The sequence below is a fragment of the Suncus etruscus genome, chromosome 1, assembly GCF_024139225.1.
Source record: "Suncus etruscus isolate mSunEtr1 chromosome 1, mSunEtr1.pri.cur, whole genome shotgun sequence".
NCBI classification, from domain to species: domain Eukaryota; kingdom Metazoa; phylum Chordata; class Mammalia; order Eulipotyphla; family Soricidae; genus Suncus; species Suncus etruscus.
Window position 1 is genome coordinate 175,302,554 of NC_064848.1, and position 19,445 is coordinate 175,321,998.

Sequence of the window (19,445 nt, forward strand, 5' to 3'; positions counted from 1 at the left end):
TGAGTTGTTGGCTGCAGCTATTCAGGACTGTCTGAAAGATCTTGACAAGAGGGGCCATGTTGGATTAAGGAGATGGTCCTTTTTACCATATGCAAATACAGGAAAAATGCAGATATAGAGAAACAATGAAAACCCAAAGGTCAAGGGAAAGAGTGGAGAGTGGGGGTGGGCATGAATGAGGAGCAGTAAAGGGGAGATGGTGAGTCACTGCCATGACTCCAAAGGAATTTGTCATCTCTGGCTTGAATCATCACCAAGGTTCAACCCATACTCCCTGGTGTCAGAGCAGCCATGGAGTTTGGTAGAATATAATAGAAAGAAACAGAACTAAAGTCACATAAATATGCCAAAATGATTTTGGACGAAGGAGCAAGAAGTGTGGGAGCAATCCAAGGATCCAAAGGATCCAATCCAAGGATCCAAAGGAAGACCTAAACCTCATATTTTCTAAAACACAGAGGTGTGTATCCTGTATGTGACCCACCTGATTGGAGTCCTTGCTTCACAGTGTCCTCTGAGCATTGTTGTATACAGCTCTAGTGGCCCCTAGCCAGTGTAGCCAGGTAAACCCTGACTCTACAGACCTAGAACAGCGATGCATGTTCAGAACTTTGCACTGAGCTCCTGGCCAGGTTGACCAAGAGTTATCAGGAGGGACCTAATGATCAATTGGGAGGCCAAAATAAACAAACAAGCATAAAAATAAAGCTATTGGACAAAAAAATAACAGATGGTGATAATGTCAGTTGGTCTGGTCACTCTGGAAAATACTTTGGAAATTCCTTTTAAAACTAAAACTAGGGGCTAGAAAGATAGTACAGTGGGTTGGATGCCTGCCTTGCTTGCAGACCTAGGTCAATATCCAACACCCATATGTGTATCCCTAAATACTGTCAAGAGTAGTACAGAATCAGGAGTAATCCCAGAGCATTGCTGGGTGTGGCCACAAAAGATACACACACCAGGGGCTGGTGAGGTGGCGATAGAGGTAAGGTATCTAAGCGCTAGCCAAGGAAGGACCATGGTTCGATCCCCCGGCGTCCCATATGGTCCCCCCCCCCCAAGCCAGGGGCAATTTCTGAGCACTTAGCCAGGAGTAACCCCTGTGCATCAAATGGGTGTGGCCCCCCCCAAAAAAAGATACACAGACCAACACCCAAAGAAACCTAAACTAAACATATAACCCAGAAACTGTACATTTGGCCATATATCTCAGAGAAATAAGAGTATTTTCATGTAGGAACTTTTTTGGAAGGGGAGCACACCTGGAAATACTCAGGAGTTACTCCTCGGTCTACATCCAGGAATCACTACTGGGAAGCTGGGAATTTAACACAGATTGGTCTCATGCAAGGCAAATTCCCTACCTGCTGTATTCTCTCTGAAGAAACTTATATGTGAATGTTCATATCAACTTATTCATAATAATAAATTGGATACTATCCAAATGTCCTTTAAGAGGTGAACAGTTAAACCATGGACTACGTAATTCAATCATAAAAAAAGGAATGAATTGTTGAAATGCACAACTTGGATGAACTCCAAGGCTATTATGTTGAATATAAAAAGCCAGTCTTGATGCAATACATACTGCATGATTTCATTTCTATAATGTTCTCATAGTGACATAACTATTCAGATGGAGAGCAGTTTGGTGATTGTAGTGGATAAGGGATCTGGGAAGGGAGAAAATGTAAATGAGTATAAAAGGGCAGCCAAGGTAGTACAGTGTCTCTAATGTGATGGGAGTTCCTGAAACTATAGGTGAGAGGTCAGGGATGTGGCTCAATGGCAGAGCCCCTTTTTCATTTGTGTGTGGCCTGGGTGTATTTCCTGGAACAGAATGGCAGCTCACGAGCCCTACCATGGGTGACTCCTGACTACTATGCTGGGTTAGTAATCTAATAAATAAATCAAAACAAAACAAAGAAATCAAACTCTAAAGGTGCTAGAACTACATAAAGCTACACACATTTATAATTGGTGATAACTGAATAAGCCCCATGGTTTGTATCAAATTTTTTTTTTTTTTAGTTTTTGAGTCATACCGCAGTGTTCAGAGGTTACTCCTAACTCTATGCTCAGAAATCGCTCCTGGCAGGCTTGGGGGACCATATGGGATGCCGGGATTCGAACCACTGTCCTTCTACATGCAAGGCAAACTCCCTTCTTCCATGCTATCTCTCTGGCCCAGTTTGTATCATTATTAATGTTTCCTTTTTTCTGTTGTAGCACTGTTATACAAAGTGCTAGCACTGGGAGAGGTAGGATGCATGCATATTGGCTTTTACAACAGTTCAAAAGAATTTGTTAAAGGGGCTTAGCCCACTTGTGGTAGAGTATATGCCCTGCATGTATAAGACCCTGGGGCTGATCTTCCAGAACCCTCAAACAAATTAAATGTTCAGATTATTAGAAATACACCAGCCTTTCCAAGATTTTCCTCATGATCCAGTCAGTCAGTCAGTTAATAATAATAATGGTCTATTGCTGTGTTGACTTGAACAGAAGAGAACCCAATTCCAATATCCAAATAACTACTTGTTCAGTTACAGGAATGATAGCATCTACAGTTCCAGGGATGGTTCCAGGTAGGCCCACTAAATGACCAAGAACTGTTCCACTCACCAACATTCTGCATCCAGGGTACAGAGAAGGGAAGACAGAGACGCATGAGACTGGAAGGAAACATCTGAAGAAAAGAGATGGAGGAGTGGAGACCAGGGGGCAGCTAGAGGTGCAGCAGCCAGGGGAGGAATAAGGTGCTGGAGGCTGAACCTGCATGAAGGCTCCAAGGATTCTCCGCGCCTCCTGGTAGAGCCGTTCTTCATCCCACAGAGGATTGAGTTTCCTTAGCTCCCTCGCCAGCCGATTGTGCTCTCGGAGCAAGAGGGTGTGGATAGTGGCCAGTAGAGTCTGCTCTGAGGATCGGGAATCTCCTGGAATCCCAAAAGACAGGAAAGTGGGTTCTCCCTGGGAAACTCCAAACTCAGAAACTTGCACAAAGAAATGACAGTTTTCCCATAGAGGCCTTGTCCTTAACCAGAAGGAAGTCAGATAAAGAAGGATAAGGTCTCAAGTTAAGATCTTTCCTCCAAATGTTCTATACTGTTGGGACTTGGAATAAGTTATTGAACATTTCTGTGAATGGGGATCACAGGATCTCACAAGAGTATAGTAAGACCTATAGGGGACTTAGAAAAATGTAAACATTAAGGGGCTAGAGCAATAACATAGTGAGTAGGACACTTGTCTTGCATGCAGCCAGACTGGATTTGAATCTCTGCACTCTGTACAGTCCTCCGAGCCTGCCCAGAGTGATTTCTGAGCAGAGCCAGGAGTAACCCCTGAGTACTGTGGGGTATGCCCCCAAAACAAACAAGCAAACAGAGAAAATCATTGCTAACTATAATCCCAACTGCCTTCTAAGAATGGCAAGTAAGAGGGGTTTTCAAGAGTTTTTCCCAAGGATGCTTGGGACTCTGGGCATCTATCTTGATATTTTGTGCACCCAAGGGTTAGCTCTGGCTCCTCTAGCTGTTCTTAGCCCCTCAATGCAAGGCACCTCATTGTAACCATCTTTAAGAAGGTTAGTTGAGGATGGAAACCTGAGCAGGACAGAGTAAAAAGTGGGATTGACAGGAAGATGGGGACAAAAAGAGGGTTAAATGATGAAAGAGCAACATTACACAGAACAACTTCTGGTGTTTTCTAATCACTCAGGGAGTCTATTACATTCATAAATGCTTGGTTCTAGATGGGCATTCTTGAGAGAAATAGGAATGGCGTGGTTCTAATCTAGATTGATGAGGTTATGTGTGCATGTGGACTCCTAAGAGACCCGGACCAAGGGCCATGACAGGGTGACCAAGGCCATGAGGGGCTGGTCCTGTAAGAATGGAGATTCAAAGGAGCCAAAGTCAGACAGAGAATCAGGAGGTCAGAAGCTCCTAAGGTGCAGAACTTGGGAAGTGATGTGCAAGCTAGATGGAATGAGACCATGTGTCAAGTTTATAAAGAACTTTAAAACATATATTCTTTGGAAGCCAGAGAGATAGTACAGAGGGTAGTGTTTTTTCTTGCATGTGGCCCACCTGATTTGATTCTTGTATTTTTGATTCTTGGCATCCCATATAGTTTCCCCTGAGCCCACTAGGAGTAACCTCTGAGCACAGCCAGGTATGACTGTGCTCAAAAACATATTCCTCTTCACCTGGGAGGATATCATAATGGGACAAAAACCCATTAGTTTAATCATTGAACAGTAACAGCAGCAAAAATTCACAGAAAGGTGGAACTGCTTTATATGTCTCCAAATGGGGTTGAAACAATAAATTATGGTAATTGGGTCATAGAGGCTATATTGAATGAAGGAAGACAACAGGATGCAGGGAATTATTCATAGTGTCATTTCAGTGAGGTAAACAATATTAATAATGAGCTATGGATGGTGGGATTGTGTAGCTGTTCTTCTCTGTGCTTTCCTAAACTTCCTTGATTTAAAATGATGTATGTGTAAGTATTAAAACATGTTCTTAGATTCTCTCTTCATCTAGGTCTTTCTGTCAGTCATGGCCCAGTGTCAGAGACAATGGTGGTGAGGTGTTTGTTTTTCCCAAGAGATGGTGAGAAGGGAGACTGGGCAAGTCAATCTTGATCTCTCAGGGAATCCTAATGGCCTCCTGCTCTGATCGGTTCTTCAAGCATCCTTCCCTCCACCATCACTCCCCACCCAACTCACCAGCCTGAAAGCAGGGCACACGGGCAGTGGTGTTGATGAATTCACAGGGACTTGGCTTCCTGGTGTCAAAGGGCAGATAGGCCAGGCCCCGGTCTGACACCTCCTGGTTGACAGCCAGGAGGCCGAGGGGGCTGCTGAGGTTGCGGAGGCGGCTGGCCACGCTGGGATCAGACCCATACACAAGGCTGGCATCCAGAAAGGCGGTCAACGCATTGATCTGCTCCCGGACTGGTAGTGATTGGTAGGGTGGCGAAGGGCAGACGAACCCCGCTCGGAAGAAAGGCATGCATTTCCCGTGCTTCTTTGCGTTAGGGTCATTGCTTGAGAGCTGTGGAGAGATGGGTGTGTGTGTGTGTGTGTGTGTGTGTGTGTGTGTGTGTGTGTGTGTGTGTGTGTGACTGGGAGGAATACAATCAGGCCCTAGTCACCTCTGTCTAGAGGAAATCTGGGAGTCAAGTGGAAAAGTGGTGAGGGTATTCTTAGCACCCTAATATCAAACATGAACTCAAGAATCTCCCTCAGGCAGCTTCATCTCCTAGACCTGCAGCACCTCAGATTTACTGTGTTAAACTCACTGTGCAAATGACCCCAGAGAAACACATTCATCTCTTACAGGAAGGCCTCCAGACCTCTAGTGAGAGGAAGGCTGTGAACCCTGGGCAGGGAAGCAGGAATGACAAACTATCACACTTCATAACATCTGCTATCTATTTGGGACCTTCCCGTTGTTATGTATATCTTGGTCTCCATAAAATTTTCTAAGGTGACTAATTCTCTCTCATGTTATAAGGCCAGAAAACTGGGGCTTAGAAGGAGGAACTTTCTCAAGAATTTACAAATTGGAAAGAACAAACACAGACTCTCCTCTCGCCCACTACGCACATGGACTTCATCCCTCAGTTCCTGTTCTTCCTCTTAGAGCACATCTCCTAGGGTTCGGTGTTTCATAGAATAAATCTAACTAAAATCCTTTGATAAGAAGAAAGGGCAGGGTCTGGAGAGGTAGGGTGCTTGCTTTTCATGTGATTGATCTGGATTCAATTCCTGGAACCCCACATGGCCCCCCAAGCCTGACAGGAGTGATCCCTGGGTGGAGTCAGGAGTAAGGCCTGAGCATCACCAGGTATCACTCCGAAACAAACAACAATAAAATAAAATAGTAAAGAGAAGGATGGGAAGACTATCAAACCTCTCACATTTTTTCTGTTGGAAATTTCCAGAAATTCTTTATGCGAATAAGACTCATTACTTGAGGGTCAGCCTTTCCTGGAACTCAACTCCTCAGATGACTTCAAGTAGGGTTCCATCAGCTTTCTGCTTTGTTAAACAAATTTTGGGGATTCTGGCCAAAGGGAGATTCTGTTTCCTAGAGTCCGGCATGAGGTGTGGAGTTTATTTTGAATCAGTCCCCCAAGTGATGCCAGAACTTTGGTCCAGGGACAGAAACCACGACCATCACCTCGGAAAGTCCCAGTTTCTTTAGCAATGGCTTCTGGCCCACTGGGACCCATTCTCTTTAAGGGGAGACACAGATTCCCGGTATGTGACCTGAGAGCTGTTTACTGCCTGCAGGGAGGGATGTGTGAGCAATCGAATCCTGCAATAAAACTTACCATGATGGGGAAGCAGTTGTTCTCCTGGATGCAGTGCTGGTCACACTGCGCTTTGGAGTACTCACTACTTCCCAGCTCGGTGTCAGGGGCGAAGTCCAGGTCGTGGTCCACGACCTGGCCCCACTGCATGAAGAGCAGAGACCTGCCGCTGTCCAGGATGTCCTCGTTCAAGTAACCGACCACACGATTGGATACCATCCGCGCCTGCAAACCGACAGTGCGGGCTGGAGGGGAGAGGTCTTGGAGGATTCAGCATTAGTTCAATTTATGGTATACTTCTTCATTAAAATACATGCAATCCCCGCGGATTAGAAGCTTGCGAGGAGGGTGGCAGGACCCCCACTTTATAGGTGTGGAGACTGAATTCCAGAGAGTTGAGGCCGAAGGGTGGGATTGCTTATTCACAGGCCTGACGACTTGAAGGTTTGCAAGACCAGGGGAGACCTTTCCAGACCCGAGGGGGAAACAGACAGGCGGGTCCCCTCCCCAAAGTGCATGCATTTGAGGGTGACAGGTGTCTGGGAGTCAAAGAGGGGTTCTGGGGAGGAGTCTGTCCACTCAATGAGGCCAAGATGTCAGATCTCCAGGCAAGAAACAGCTGATGCGCTCTGGGGGGCTGAGGCAAGGCAGATTCGAGCAGGATGGAGCAGGGAGGCCATCTGCTGGGAGACCACAAGGATCTGGCCAGTGGACAGTGGCGACGTGACCGACACTTTGGCAGGGAGATGGGGGAGCGCAGCAGGGAGATGGGGGGGAGGGAAGCATAGACACAAGGACTCGGATGGACTCAGGGCTCTGCTGTCCTCTAGTGGCACGTTCGGGATCTGCGCTCGTGTAAGGAAGGTGCCCCTTCCTTCCCCCACACCCCTCTTCCGAGGGTTCGGGGCTCACCGGCGGCACCGGGTAGCCGTTCCGCTTCTTTCCCGGCGTCCACCCGTAGGGAAGGGAGAGCCCATCTTCGTATTCGGCGGGCAGCCAACGCGCCAGCGCCCGGTTGGCTGCGCCCAGCATGGGGTTCTCCCTGAAATCGAGCGAAATCTGCTCTCAGCCTCCGCTTTATTTGCACCCCAATCTCTTCCCGCTGTCCCGCAATCCCCAAGGGAGTCGAGGATTAAGTATATGGACTGGGAACCTCTGCACCAGGGAGAAGGGGCGCAGAGGAGGAGCCCCTCAAATGTGAGGTTTCTGCACATCCCAACCACCCCACCTCCCCCAAGGCGCTGGGCTTGGGGATCTGGCCCCTGCGAGGGGATTGAGGGGTACGCTAGGGCGGGTCACCTGTTATTACAGTGGCCGGTGATGGTGCGGTATGGACTGTCCTTGTCACATGACACCGCAGACACAGGTGTGCCGCAGCCCACCTCCCACGACAGCGTGCTCAGGTCCAGCCTGGGGACTGCAACAGAAGGGATCCCTGAAGCACTTTTTAGGTTCGGGGTAGGGGTGGCAGGAAGCAGAAACCAGGGAGGAATCTACACATTTTGGAATTCACACTATGTTCAAGCCAGAATTTTTCAGGTGGCTTCTTACTCATTTAGTACTGACAACTCCTTAGAGTAAGATTTTTTTTTGAGTGGGGAGGGTCACATCTGAGAGTTTACTTCTGGCTCTTTGCTCAGATATCACTCCTGGCTAGGCTCAGGGAACCATATAGGATGCGGAGGATCGAACCTGGTCATCCAGGTTCAACCAGGCAAGTACCCTGCCCACTGTACTCTGACTCCAACTCAAAGTAAGTTTTATTTTGAGGGAAGGACACTGGGGTTACTACTACTTACTACTAGCTCTGCACTCAGGGATCACATCTGGTGGTGCTCAGGGGACCATTTGAGATGCCTGAGCTAGAACCCACGTTGGCTGCATGCAAGGCAAGCAAGCAACTTATTTGCTGTACTATATCTCAAGCCCCCCCCCCCCCAAATAAGATTCTTTTTTATAGAGTGGTGCTCCAGGAACCATAAGTAGCCCAGACATTGAACCTCGGCCTCCCACAAGTGAAACCTGCACGTAGTCCTTTGAACTATCTCCCTGGTCTTAAGGTAAGACTTTTTTTTTTTTACTCCCATTTTACAGGAATGAAACAGATCTCAGAAACTTTGGACCAAGAATGCAGTGCCAATAGTGCAAAATTTTCAGGGTTGTTATTTATTATCTCTAAGGTCACTGAGGTGAAGTTCATGTCAATGGGTTTCCTTTGAGAAGACTAAGCTTCTTTTTTTGTTTGTTTTGTTTTTGGGCCATACCCGGTGATGCACAGGGGTTACTCCTGGCTATGTGCTCAGAAATTACTCCTGGCTTGGGGGACCATATGGGATGCCAGGGGATCAAACCATGGTCCTTCTATGCTAGTACTGGCAAGGCAGACACCTTACTGCTTGCACCACCATTCTGGCCCCAACACTAAGCTTCTTGCAAAGCTTCCTTGACAGTGCAAGAAGATCGGAAGTGGCCAGAAACAATGTTGGGGAGAGACAACTCTAAGCAAGTAGTAATGTGGTGTGGGCATCTGGGTCTTTTATGTGGCATAGAATGAAGAGGTAGCCCGAGGGAGCCATTAGTGCTCTAAGTGGAGGGTGAGGAATTTGAGGATCCTACAGGACTGTGAAAGTCCCCAGATGCTGAAATTCAGAGTTCATGGTGCCCCTCTGCCTTGTGCAGTTCCTTTCTCTTGGAACTCTGGAACATGCCCCATCTAAGCCCCCTCCTATTCTTTAACATTTTGCTAGGGAAACGCTGAGCCTCTTTCTCCATCTGAGTCCTCCAGGGTGATGGTTGGCAGAGAGACCAGAGCACCACGGAGGAGACCAGGCCGTGGTTTCAAGTCCAAGCTGCCCAAAATAGATCTCTCTCCTGGGACATCAGCCCAGTATATCTGCCAGACACAGGTGGCTTAAAAGTTTGCTTGTGGGGAAGGGCACCCATGTGTGACTTGGATGAAGAGTTCAGGCCTCTAGCGACACCATGGTTTACACAGGGAGTAAAAGTAAAATCAGAGTTCTGTTTATTGACTTTTGTTCTTGCTCTGGACAAAAGTCTTGCAGATAGTTTATCTAAAATCATGAACAAGGATCTTGTTCCATCCGTAGTGCCAGTACTACATGTCCCCTACCCAACATTTCCGGGTGCAGCCTGGGAGATCCCTGAGCACCACTGGCCTGCCTATTTTTGGTGGTTCCTGACCTCACAGAGACTGACCACTAAACTGTCTTGTCTTGTTGCTGAGTGTTATCAGGAATGACCTCCTGGGAACAAGGCCCTCTGAACACTGCTTGGGAGGCCCCCCAATAAATGAATGAATGAATCAGTCAAAAGCATGTGTATCACCTTATGCCAAGTCAGCACTGTGGCCTTGCTGAGGCCCATTGATCTAGATCCCTGCTCTGAACCCCTAAGAAATCACCAGAGTACATAAAGGGTCAAAGAGGAGTGCACTTCTTGATTATTTTTTGGAGAGGGGATGCATTTTTGGGTGAGCTCTTCTGTCTGCTGCAAGGAACGAACCTGGGATTGGGGTGGGGGCAGTACCTGTGGTGTTGGTCTTGGCTCTCTTCGTCAGTCTCTTGAAGGTGTCCTCCCAAATCTGCCCACAGCGGATGGCTGTGCGTGTGGGCCCTCGGGCATGCTTGAGGTATTCTGAGAGATATTTTGGGCTTGGGGACTCAGAGTAGAGGGCCTTCTTTAGTCTGCAGTGGAGAGCCATGGAGAGGCATGGTGAAGACTCAGGAACAGGATAGAGGGAGGGAGCAAGTTTTTCCTATGCTCTCAGCATCTCTTATTTCTTGTCTGATGCTTCTAGAATGGCTATTTTCCTTCCTTCCTCCCTCCCTCCCTCCCTCCCTCCCTCCCTCCCTCCCTCCCTCCTTCCTTCCTTCCTTCCTTTTTCTTTCTTTCTTTCTTCCTTCTTTCTTTCTTTCTTTCTTTCTTTCTTTCTTCTTTCTTTCTTTCTTCTTTCGTTCTTTCTCTTTTCTTTCTTTCTTTCTTTCTTCTTTCTTTCTTTCTTTCTTTCTTTCTTTCTTTCTTTCTTTCTTTCTTTCTTTCTTTCTTTCTTTCTTTCTTTCTTTCTTTCTTTCTTTCTTTCTTTCTTTCTTTCTTTCTTCTTTCTTTCCTTTCTTTTCCCTATACCTGGCCATGCTCAGGATTTACTCTTGGCTCTGTGCTAAGGTATCATTCCTGGTGGGACCTGAGGAACTATATGTGGTACCTGGGATAAAAATCTGGGTCAGCTTGTAAAAAGAACTAGTTTATCCACTGGCTAGTGACTACCTCTTCAGCCCCATCTGGAACATTTTTCATGGGAGGAAGAAGCTTAGAGCTAGAGGTTGCAGCATAGCTGGGGAGCTAATTCAGGTGGTAGAGTAGAAATTTAGCAGGTGCATGGCCTGAGTTTGCTCTTGGCACCCCCAGATCTGTCCCCCACTAACACTGACAGTGTAGCTCTGGTAATCTCTGAGTACTACTGGGCCTAAACACTGAACAAACCATCAGACTACACCCCTAGACTGAATACTTCTAGAAATGTCTCCACTGCAGAGCCGCGAGTGCCAACACTAAACAATTACTCAGTGGATAAGGAGAATGGTTGGAGCATACGCTTTGCATGCAGGAGTTCTGAGTTCCAGCCCCAATACTGCAGGGTCTCCTGAGTACTGCTATGAGTGAGCCCTGATCACAAAGCTATAAGTGACCACCCCTTCCCCAGCACCACAAAGGTTAACATGTGTCCTCATAACACAACAAAAACCTAAATAATATAAGCCGAATTTTTCCAGGACTAATGTATTCATTCAGAGGAACCCCTGACATCTTGGGGTTTTAGAAATTCTAGAAATGGGGGGTGAAACAGTAGCACAGCGGTAGGGTGTTTGCCTTGCATGTGGCTGACCCAGGAAAGTTCGATCCCCTGGCGTCCCATATGGTCCCCCAAGCCAGGAGCAATTTCTGAGAGCATAGCCAGGATAACCCCTGAGCATCACCAGGTGTGACCCAAAATCCAAAAAAAAAAAAAATCTAGAAATGGCTAAAGATCTTGCCCAGTAAAACAGACTTCACTGGATATGGCCTTATTCCTTATTCTCCCCTTTGTACTGTAAAAAAATCAAAATTCCTCTCTCTAGGAAGTTTTTTTTGTTCGGTCACACCCGTTTGATGCTCAGGGGTTACTCCTGGCTAAGCACTCAGAAATTGCCCCTGGCTTGGGGGGACCATATGGGACGCCGGGGGATCGAACCTCGGTCCTTTTCTTGGCTAGCACTTGCAAGGCTTGGCTAGCACCTTACCTCTAGTGCCACCTCACTGGCCCCTCTCTAGGAAGTTTGTGACAACACATGAGTGACTGACCAATGGCAAGGCTATGTCAGAAAAACTTCTCCTGAGAATCCTCTATGAGGCTGGAGAAAGCTCAACTGCTGAATGTGTATAAAGAGTGCTTTAATGCAGGAGTCCTGAGGTCAAGCCTCAGCACTACACGGTTTCCCAGCTCTGCTAGGATCAGCCTCTGAGCACAAAGCCAAAAGAGGTCCCCATATTGAAGGGAATGGTAGAAAACAAAAAATAAAGCAAGATAACCCTTTATGGTTATCCATTCCTCATTTTTCCCATGAGTGGATGGAGAAGTTTTATGAGATGATCTCTAAGACTCAACAGCATTAAACTATTGGAAGCAGCTCAATTCTCGCAAATGCCAAACCTGGGATACAGTTCATTGATTTTTATATCTGGCCAGTCACCATGGACCAGGTTAACTCTATTTCAGGTGTAAAGGGCCTGTTGTCTCAGTTTGATGGGCCATTTGACTGCTTGTGGAAGAGATAAGGACTTTGATGACTGAACATTAATCATCAGCCCTTTCTTCTTCCAATCTCCCACAACTTCAGTGAAACAGAATTCCAGAGGTTAAGCCAAACTATCATTTTGCTGGTGATACAAGTCCAGTGGCACAGCATTTTGCACTGTCTTCTGTGCTTACCACTCTCCACATATAACCATATAAATGGAAATTCATCATTACCACAAATATGAAGAATCCAATTTCTTTTTTTTTTTGTTTTTGTTTTTTGTTTTTCGGCCACACCCATTTGATGCTCAGGGGTCACTCCTGGCTAAGCGCTCAGAAATTGCCCCTGGCTTGGGGGGACCATATGGGATGCCGGGGGATCAAACCACGGTCGCGATCTTTCCTTGGCTAGCACTTGCAAGGCAGACACCTTACCTCTAGCGCCACCTCGCTGGCCCCGAATCCAATTTCTTAATGCCACTGGTCATGTCTTTGGTCCTCACTAGTCTTAAATGGCCAGTGACTCCTGTTTTATATGACAGAGAGGGAGAATATTTCCTAATTCAGGAGAGCTATTGGCCAGTTTGGGAATAGAGTTTTTGGGTCTGGAGGCAAGGTGTGCATCCCAGTTCCTCCAGAACTGATTTGCTGACATGACCTCAGAGTAAATCCAGACTTCATCCTTGCTTCCATGGAACCCAGAGTGCTTGCTGCCTTTTGTGGATGTGTACCTGGGGGTTGATTCACACAGCCTTTTGGTACTCAGTTTCCTTAGGCATAAGATAAGGACAAAGATTCAGATTGAATTATTGGATTATTTTTAACCTCAAACACAACCATTTTCTATATTACACTTCTCAGGATTGTTGACAGAATGCAGGAGTAGCTTCTGGAGCTTGACTGGACACAGAAAAGACACCAGCTTGCTCCCAAAGGGACTGAGGGAAAACATTTCAATGTCACTCCAGAAACAAAAGAATTCTACCTGAAAGGCCCCACATTAGGTTTAGGTGCTTCTTATTTCCTCACCCCCTCTGCTAGGCTCTCCTACCTGAACTCTGACTCACCAGGGACTTGCCTCCTTTGCTCAAGCACTAGGTTCCACAGTGCAGGTAGGGCTTCCACAAAACACTTACTCCTCCTCCAAATTGTCACTAATGACACTGGCCCCTCCCTCACTCTCCTGGTTGTACACATGACTTCCTGCCTTCCTTGTCCTTTCTTTATCCAGATGGCTGCTGTAGGAATTTTAGAATGAGGCCATACCATACCATGCTGTGATAAGAGCACTTCATTGGCTAGCCCATTCATCTACTTATTGAAATTCTTCTTTATAATATTGTGCAACTGTTGCTTTTACCCAATTCCAGAACATTTCCATCACCCTGAAAGGAGACCTCATACTCTTTAAGAAATTACTCCAGGTGTAGCTCATGACATGAAGCTCACCACATAGAGTGATGAGTGCAGTTAGAGAAATAACTACACTGAAAACTATCATAACAATGTGAATGAATGAGGGAAATAGAAAGCCTGTCTTGAGTACAGGTGTGGGTGGGGTGGGGAGGAGGGAGATCTGGAAAATTGGTGGTGGGAATCTTGCACTGGTGAAGGGGGGTGTTCTTTACATGGCTGTTATCATACAACTACAATCATATTTGTAATCACAGTGTTTAAATAAAGATAAAATATTTTTAAAAATCACTCCATGGGGTTGGAGCAATAACACAGCAGGTAGGGTGTTTGCATTGCATAAGGCTGACTTGAATTCATTCTCAGACATCCCATATGGTCCTCTGAACACTGCCAGGAATGATCCCTGAGGGCAAGCCAGAAATAACTCCTGAGCACCACAAGGTATAGCTCAAAAACAACAACAACAATAACAACAACAACAACAACAGCAAGAAATTGCTCGTATGGAATCAGAGAGATGGTACAACAGGTAAGGTGTTTGCCTTGATTATTGTTGACCGAGGTTTGATCTCTGGTACCCCATATGAACTCCAAGCACTGCTAGGAATGATTCCTGAGTATAGAGCCAGAAATAAGTCCTGAGTACCACTGAGTGTAGCCCCAAAACAAAAATAAAATAAAACAATAAAAATAAATAAGTCACTTTTCATTCCCCTGTCCCCCCACTCCCTGCCACTCCTTAGCCCTAATTTGTTTTCTAACTTTGCTCTAGGTCCTTGAGAACAGTCTTCATCGTCCTATATATGAGTTACCATACCCCTTAAAACTCTTTGTTGTCCTGGGACCTGAGCTGTCCTCCCATCAAACTGCTTCAGGCTTCCAAACCTATTTCATTTCTCTTCTTCATTGTCTATACTAATCAAGCCAGTGGTGAGTTTTCAAGTGTAACAAGATATTTAAATGCAACTTCTTAGGTTTGTTTTTGGGCCACTTCTGGGGGTGCTCAGGGATTAGTCCTTGCTCAGTGTTTGGAGGGTATGCCTAATGTATTTGGGGGACCATATGCAGTGTGATGGCCTCAGTCAATATAGCTGAGAGTTACCACATGCTATAGCTCCCACCCGAGGTATTAGCTCCTATGATCTTGCTCATGAAAACTGGGCAGAGGAAAAATCTGTCCCCTTGATCCAAGGCAGGCACCAGATCTCATGGGGCCAGTGAGACTGTGCCTGGAGCTTCAGCTTGCTTTACTTCCTCTCTCCCTTTACTCCCTCACTCCAGTGCTTCCCTGTTCCTTGCACCTGAATCCAGGACACAGGTTCAGTCCTCCTCTGCCCTTAGGAGTTGATGGAACACTTCCATTTCCAGGCTTTCCGAGACACTGGAATGCATACCCTTAGGAAACATTTGTGACTGGAAGAGAGTGCGTTAGGATTATGTGAGATAGAGAAGTGGATTTCTGGAGTGCTGGTTCGCATTCCTGTCTGTCACAACCACATATTGGCAGATGAGGGGTGGGGAAAGGCAGGTTGTAGCATTGCTGGCAGGGCTCACATATCTGCCTACAAGGGCTTATCCATTGACATAAAAGTGTGTGGGGATTTCCTTACCTGCCCCGGGACTCCAGGAAGGCCTTGTTTACTTGCACCTTGACCTGATTCACAACCTCAGAGATGGCAGTTGGCCCTGTGGTTTGTGCTTGAAGGGAAAAGCAGGAAACGAACTGTCACACATCCCTCCTTGAGGTGCCTTCTGCTTCTGTCTGCCTGTCTCAGCCTCTCAAGTCTGAGCCAGCCAAGAAACTTTCACAGGAACCCCCAAGGAGAAAAGGCCCCTAATAAGGGATCCTCCTTGCTCCTCAACAGAGAGTTCAGAATGGGGGGCCTGGAAGTCTCTGAAGCTCCCATTCCCGAAGCTTTTCCACTCACAACTCCCCCTGATAGAGAAACACAACAGGCTAACAACTCACATCCATGACACATTTAATTTTGAGTTCGTTTTTGGTCATTAGTGTTCAGAAACCTTCCACTGCTGTAGGATTTTTTGCAACCTTCATCTTCATGAGTGCCAGGGCCTCATCTGAGATCATGATCCTCAGCTGAAGGAGCCCTGGGCTTGGACTCTGGGGCCTTCAGGGAAGAGGTGGGGGTGATGGTAGTATCTGAGTGCAGGTCCCTTGGGGTAGCCTGTTGACTTGGACCCCAAAGATGATATCTGGGTCCCTGAGGTGGGGGAGTGCATGAAGAAGGGTAGAGGTGGGGTTCTTTGTTTTTAGTCATATGGGGTCTGGTGTATGTGGGGGCCACATGCATTCTCTGAGTACAGGAAGCATAGTTGGTTAGACAGTCTTCCCCCAGATAGGTGCCCAGCTGAAACTCTGAATGTGGCTTATATAAAAACAGGGTCTTGGCAGATATAAATAATTAGAATGAAGTCAATGACTGGTGGTCTCCTGGTGGGAGGACACACAAAGTAAGCAAGGCCATGAAGAGTGCGAACAATGCAGCTTTAAGCCAAGGTGTGCCAGGGGGTGCTAAGGGCCACAGAAAGCCAGGAAGAGGAGAGACAAGGTCATCCCTAGAGCTTTCATTGGAAGCAGGACCCCTCCAGCCCCTTTGGAGTATGGTCTCCAGCCCCCCCCCCCCATGGTGGGAAGGTACATTTCTGTGGTCTTGTGCCACCATTGGGTACAGAGGAAGTTGTTGGAGCCACTTACCACTCAAGGCCTGGATCCAGGACAGGCAGACCAGGAGGGTGCCAAGACGCATGAGGAGCCACATGACTGAAATGAGACCTAGAGTCAGATTGTGAGCTTTGTTAAAGGACCATAGGAAGGCCTGGTCCCTGGAAGAGTAGAGCAGAGACTCCCTGAGAGCCAAGTGCCCTAAGACTGGAACAGAGACACTTGATGACCTGGGGTATCTGTGATGGTGCAGATCCCTGCCAAGGGCCTAGAGAGGCTGTGGTGGAGGGAACTGAACTTGGCTTCTCCAGGGCAGATCCATGTTTGCTGCCACTAGGCTGTGACTTGGGGGATGGTGATAATTTTTCAGCCCCTAACCTGCCAGGCATAAATCCAGGATATGGATTCTTCCCCTGAATCTAACCCCAGGACCTCCAGCCACAGCTTGATGTCACTTAGGAAAATATCCTGCCTCTTTCCCTCAGGACTGAACATTCCCTGACAGATAGCTACCCTCGAAACTCCTGAGAAACCCTGCCCAGAGTTCCAGTTAAAATGAGCCCCTGAATGAAAGGCATGATAGGTCTGTGTGTGGGCTGTCCAGAAGATCATATGGGTGCTGGGAATTGAACCAGGTCATCTGCATACTAGGCAAATGTGCTACTCGTTATACTATCATTCTCCAGCTCTAGAAGTTCAGAAATCTAAACAGGAAAATCAAAATTAGATATTTTTCCTCTTTTCCCCTTAGGACCCTCTTCATTCTCCTCTCATTGAGATCTTATGGGATTCAAGATCAAAACTGTCTTCTAAGTTGCAGCCAACTTTTCATTTGGGCATGAAGGAGGGCTATGGGATAGAACAGAGACAGACAGAGGCAAGGTCGTGCACTTGAAAGGGAGTTTACAAAAAAAAAAGGTCCCAATTGACCTGTCTGCAATAACACAGGACAGAAGTCAGGGGCACATGGGACCTCCAAGTATAAGAGGCCAACAAGAGGCTTCTATGATATTTAGATATTTATCCACATCGTTCATCAGTATATACAGTGCAAAATGCATTCCCTGAGTCCTTCAGTTTGTGGCAAAGCCTGGAGCCGTCCCTAAGATTAAAACATTCCTTGGAGACAGAGACAGGGCCTTGGCCCCTAAAATGTCAGGCTGATCAACAGAGTCAGACCTCTACTCATACTCATGCCTATGTAATATCTTTTCTACCTTAAAAACTCCTGTTTCTTTTCTAAAGTCCAGGCCATTTGGACTTTGAGGTTTACCAGATTTCTCTCATAGAAGCTGTTATTCTTTTTTATGTCATCTGACATTATTTTGCTCCAATCTCACATCACTTATTTATTTATTTTTTTTGGTTTTTGGGCCACACCCAGTAACGCTCAGGGGTTACTCCTGGCTATGTGCTCAGAAGTTGCTCCTGGCTTGGGGGACCATATGGGACACCGGGGGATCGAACCGCGGTCCATCCAAGGCTAGCGCAGGCAAGGCAGGCACCTTACCTTTAGCGCCACCGCCCGGCCCCACATCACTTATTTTATGTCTGTTTCCCTCTTAGACTCTGAGCTCCTCAAAGAGTCTGTCTTACTTATTTTGTTTTATCAGTGTGCAAATTCCATGTCATTACATAGTAGATGTGGGTCTATACTGATTGAATGCATGATCTTCTGAGAGCCTAGGAACCTAGCACCCGAAGGATGTAAAAAGACAGGATGGTGGGCCCGGAGAGATAGCACAGCAGCGTTTGCCTTGCAAGCAGCCGATCCAGGACCAAAGGTGGTTGGTTCGAATCCCGATGTCCCATATGGTCCCCCGTGCCTGCCAGGAGCTATTTCTGAGCAGACAGCCAGGAGTAACCCCTGAGCACTGCCGGGTGTGGCCCAAACCCCCCCCCCCCAAAAAAAAAGAGAGGATGGTGATAGTTCTTTAGCAAATTTAGGGACATGTTAATGTGTCTACAAGTCATCAAGGAAATTTGGACTCAGAAGTTCACAAAAGATACCTGAGAGTCTGCATCTGTTCTTGCAATAAGCACCCAAGTGGGACCAGTGGTTCTGGTCTACAGACCACACTCTGAATGCCAACACCTTCTAGAATATGGCTCTCAGACTTTCTAAGAACTCACCCAAAAGTTTGCAGGAAGGCTTAGAAGGAAAGCATCAGTGGAGTTATTTCCCATGAGTGGAAAGAATTCTATTGATAATGGTTCATGAACCCATAAGACAACCGACAAGCACCTCATTTTCCCTACCTCAATATTCTATTTGATTTTTTTAATAGATCCAGGATCAAGATGAGAATGGAAAAGAGATAGATCTATATAAACTTCTACAGAAAAACTCAACAGAAACCAGGTTTATCTTTTTCAGATTCAGATTCTGGCTTGGATTCAGATTCCAAATCACTTGAAAATCAATTTGCTTTAATCATTACACTCATCTTTAATAAAGCCCATATATAATGTTGTTATAATTTGTACACCTAATGAGAGCTAAATGCCCACAATGCATTGTGAACTAAGCAGGTACTTCAATAGCAGGTCTGAGATACTGGAAACAAGATGAAGATGGGAGAACCCTGGCTTAGGAATCCTTAAGACACTACAATATTTTCACTATTCTGAAGTCTCAGGAATATCACACAGAGCTGCACTCTGTCACTAACTATTGCCCTGTCTGTGTTATCTCTTAGACCTCAGTTCAGACTGAATGAGAAGTCAATGGTACTTTCCATCCCTTAGTTTATTATTCTGTGACTCAGGTTTTCAAATGCAAAGAAGCTCCTATCCCTTTCCTACCATAAATTTCATTACATTCTCTCTGACACCAAACATAAATGACCTGCTATGGTGGCAGAAAAACCGATGGAGGCATGGTTCAAACCCCTTCCCAGCTTCTTGAAAAGTCTTTAGAAATTACCATCATAAACTGTGCATAAACCAGGAGAGATTCAGAAAGTTGGTGAGTCCTACCTGCCAAATGTGCCTTAGCCTCTGGCTTGATGGCAGCTGGGAGAGTTGCTCGGCTTGGAGGAGCTTTTATACCTCTGCCAAGACTTTGCTTCTGGGAACAGACTTTGAGAAACTGATGTGGTTTGGAAGAGATGCTCAGGTTCAGCAGGAAACACCCTGTGACTTCAGGCAGATGCATGAGGAAACTGCCAGATAGTAAGGATTGGATTGGTTGATGTAATATCATTGGCTGCATGAAAC

The 19,445-nt window shown here is 46.4% G+C and overlaps 1 protein-coding gene across 1 annotated transcript in view; it reads right to left on the minus strand.

Moving 5' to 3' along the window:
• LOC125995993 (lactoperoxidase-like) overlaps nucleotides 1-19,445 on the minus strand; it is a 39,257-nt gene that overhangs the window by 3,927 nt on the left and 15,885 nt on the right. The window contains exons 2-9 of the mRNA XM_049764978.1: nucleotides 16,260-16,325; nucleotides 15,154-15,241; nucleotides 9,880-10,037; nucleotides 7,633-7,750; nucleotides 7,246-7,375; nucleotides 6,355-6,558; nucleotides 4,742-5,069; nucleotides 2,779-2,939 (exon numbers count right to left, since the gene is read on the minus strand). Of these exons, the coding sequence (XP_049620935.1) occupies nucleotides 2,779-2,939; nucleotides 4,742-5,069; nucleotides 6,355-6,558; nucleotides 7,246-7,375; nucleotides 7,633-7,750; nucleotides 9,880-10,037; nucleotides 15,154-15,241; nucleotides 16,260-16,325 (1,253 nt within the window). The remainder of the gene's footprint in view (nucleotides 1-2,778; nucleotides 2,940-4,741; nucleotides 5,070-6,354; nucleotides 6,559-7,245; nucleotides 7,376-7,632; nucleotides 7,751-9,879; nucleotides 10,038-15,153; nucleotides 15,242-16,259; nucleotides 16,326-19,445) is intronic.